General features: G+C 41.0%; 1 protein-coding gene across 1 annotated transcript; it reads right to left on the bottom strand.

The window, feature by feature from the left end:
* Nucleotides 1–323: 323 nt before the first annotated feature.
* Nucleotides 324–3,156, bottom strand: gas1a (growth arrest-specific 1a). Its single transcript, XM_051895066.1, has one exon. The coding sequence runs from the start codon at nt 2,600–2,602 to the stop codon at nt 1,820–1,822; it is 783 nt and encodes a 260-aa protein (XP_051751026.1). The 5' UTR covers nt 2,603–3,156; the 3' UTR covers nt 324–1,819.
* Nucleotides 3,157–3,465: the final 309 nt, after the last annotated feature.

Genomic DNA, 3,465 nt, shown 5'->3' with positions numbered 1-3,465 from the left:
AACCTCTGTCAGTCTTGGCCCAGATGCAACACGGACACCCCAGGGAAAAGTCACTCGCGCTTTTGTGTTCACATTCTAAAGATATCCAAATATCAGAGTTTATGCCTTCAGCAAACACTTCTGTTTGCTAAGTCGTGTGTCAGCGCTTCAAGCTCCTTATGTGTGTGATACTTAATCTGTTCCTGAAAAGCTCTGCTGTGCTAACCAGCATATTCTAGATTTAGCATCGGAATCCATGCATGGTCACGCATGGAGTCAATGCTTTGAAAGTTCCTAATGACACTATGAAATATAGCAAACAAAAACAAATTACACAAACTCGGTTTGAGTCTTTGCACTTTAGTTTTTATGCCTTCTATAAAAGAACATCACTGAGGCAGTCATACAGTGGATTTAGACATTTCTACACAGTAAATAGTTCATCTTAGATAACACAATTAAAAGATTCTCTGAAAATCTGTACACTGTACAATATCTTAAAAGGAAAATAATTACAACAAACATTTAACTTCCCTTTAAAGCTGGAATCATCACCCTTTGTTTTGAAGGTTACTTTATGACAAAAAAATAAAGGATCTCTGGGACTTTCATAAGGTTTATCAAATGTTACTAGCTAATATAGAGATCTACTCATTCTTTCCAGCATTCCAAACACTTTTTTACACAAGTTACTTATCCAAAGTTGTTTGCAACTTTATAAAAATACTTTACATACTTAAAAAAATCTAGTTTTACATTGGCAGTGCACAGTTTTATAATTACAACTTTCACTGTTAAAATGTCTATGTAACAAAATAAACTTTTTCTATATCTTTATGGAAATATCTTTATCTTTTACAAAACAGCACTTGAAATAGGCAAGTTGGTGTTTAAGGCAGTTGACTGACCTAAAGTACTTTGTATCCCTGCTCTTAAATAACTTCAGAATCAGAATTTTAGCTTGATAATAAAAACTTACATTAGACAAGGCATTGTTCACCTGGGCCGAATCTGAAATGCTAAATTTGCATAGTGAATCAAAACACATTTACAATGTGACAACTTCTGGATGTGAACTGCACCTAAATGTCACACAAAGCTTGTAATCTTTGGAGAAAAACCATGTCAAGCTCTATTAACATTTATTCCTTAAAGCTAACTAATATCTATTGTTATGTTACTAGTACTTATTTTTTACTTGCTAGCAAGTAATCCAATAGTGACTATTTTTATTTCACTGGACTCATTAGCTATTACTATTTATTCATTACTTACTACTTCCATTCCTTGATCCTTTGCTATTAGTCACTATCCTTAGTCATGTCAAATAGTGACAAGTAACTAATCCATTGTCACTGGTATGAATTCGCTGACCTGTGCAGTTAAATTTTATGGGGACATATGGTTCAGATATAACCTATTCCACTTTTCCACGTACTAAACTGAATATGCAAACTAGTCTACTGTTAACATTTTTAACCTTTCTAGTATGATTTTTTACTGGAATTTACTGACGTGTCATTGTAAATGACCAGTAAAAGCAATTGTAACTTGTGAGACAAGAAATGTTACTAAAAAAAGGGGGATATAAACTAGTTACTTCTGGGATAGCTACTAGTAACTTAAAAGCAAGTACTAGAACCTAATGAACACCTAACAAAAGTTGATAGTCACTATTGGATTACCTGAATTTAAAATAGTCCGTGTAAAACAAAGACTAGATCGTTTTAAGGAATAAATGTTGCCATAACAGCTTGCCATAAATGAATTGTAAAACAGGAGAAAACTGACAAAATGCACTATTCCCGAACAGCCGTTGGAGCAGATTATTAACTCGCCTTCAAAGTGATTTCACTAGAGCCAAAATGGATGCCACCACAGTCAAAACAGAACATGCCACAAAAGCAGAACCTGTGTTCCTCGTGGGCTCTGGCTCTGGGTAATCCTCATCATCAGACTCATCATCGTCCAACCCACTGGAGCCTTCCTCATCCACGGGGGGAGAGTCAAAGCAAAGCGTTTTCATACTAGTTTTGATAAACTCGCAGATAGTCCGCTCTGATCCATCACAGACGCAAGAATCCAGGAGTTGAGCTTTGGGTAGTTTGCGCATGTACGCGATGACATTGCGGCATGGGTTCGAGCAGCTGGAGCCGCTGAAGAGTTTCCCGCAGTGGAATAAATAATCGCCCATCGCGTTTCGGCACTGGTTGTCCCTCTCGCACTGGCGCCGGGCTTCGGTGCAGCCCATGCTGCTGGTTTTGGGCAAGCACGGCTCGATGGATCGTTTGATCTCCCGGCAGCGGGGGTCCGAGGCGCAGCTGCAGTCTTCCAGCGCCGGGCCGCTCTTGGTCAGGTTGAGTTGCACAAGCGACGAGATGCAGTGACTGGGACACCTCTTCCTCTGGCCGGTCAGGATCGATTCACAGGCGTGCAAATACTGGTCATAAGCGTAATGACACTCGGGCTCCGACTGGCAGTTTAATATCGCTTGCCAGCAAATCAACCGACGGCCGTGGTGGTTGGACGAGGCGATGGAAAAACAACTAAAACAAACAAGCACACAAGCGAAAGGCCAAATTAAAGTGCGCGCGCCCCGAACCAAACTTGCACAAGTTGCCATATCGAAGTCTGTAATCGTTTGGTTGCCGTCAGGTCAGTTTTAAGCATGCATATTTCATATTTCCATTGCATCTATGGAGGGAACAATCCCTCGGCTCAGATCATGTTTGCAAGGTCCATCCAAAAGAAAAGTTTGTTCCACAGTTGCGGTGAATTTATAAAGACATTTCCCTGTAATCCATGTCTTAAAAAGAAGCCTGAATTACGAAAAGTGCTATTTCCAGCAAACGGGTCGTTCACTCCATCTTCTCGGCTTGTGTCCGTGTGACAGTACGGTGATTCCTCCTTCCACCTCTTGTCTTTCTTGTGGGCAGAAGTGAAGAGCTCACGAGCTCGTCCTTTCGCGTCTCTTGCTCACATCCAAATGTGCTCGAGCGCTAACATCACGCTTCCCCGACTGAACAGATAAATTCACGGGCGTGCGCTTGTCGTCCGTCATTAAGTACGTTTAGGGACGCGAACAGATAATAACACGGCGTTCAAATTCACACACTGGCCCCTTTCTGACCCGCTAGTTTTGCTTTATCCATTCTACTCCTGCGGAACTTTTAGGGATTCCTATTGGTCAGACCGTTTGTTGTTGCAAATCTCGACGTCAAGTAAGGGGCGGGAAAATGGAGGTGGGGCATGATGGTTTAGGAATGGTCTCTCTCCAAAAGGTTTGGATTACCTCAGAGCCGAAAGTGAGTTAGAAAGACTCACTATACTGTTGTTTCTCAGACTTTGTCGAATATGTATGACTTGCGTTCTTGGGCAGTATCACAGCATTTGATTTTGTGACTATGCATGACTGTTCATGAGCAGCCAGCAACTGTATTGCTGAACAAGATAAAAGCATAAATTGCAATTTTCCGTCAATAGTCT

Source organism: Ctenopharyngodon idella, chromosome 5 (genome assembly GCF_019924925.1).
Source record: "Ctenopharyngodon idella isolate HZGC_01 chromosome 5, HZGC01, whole genome shotgun sequence".
Lineage (NCBI taxonomy): Eukaryota > Metazoa > Chordata > Actinopteri > Cypriniformes > Xenocyprididae > Ctenopharyngodon > Ctenopharyngodon idella.
This window is presented reverse-complemented; position numbering and strand designations above follow the sequence as displayed.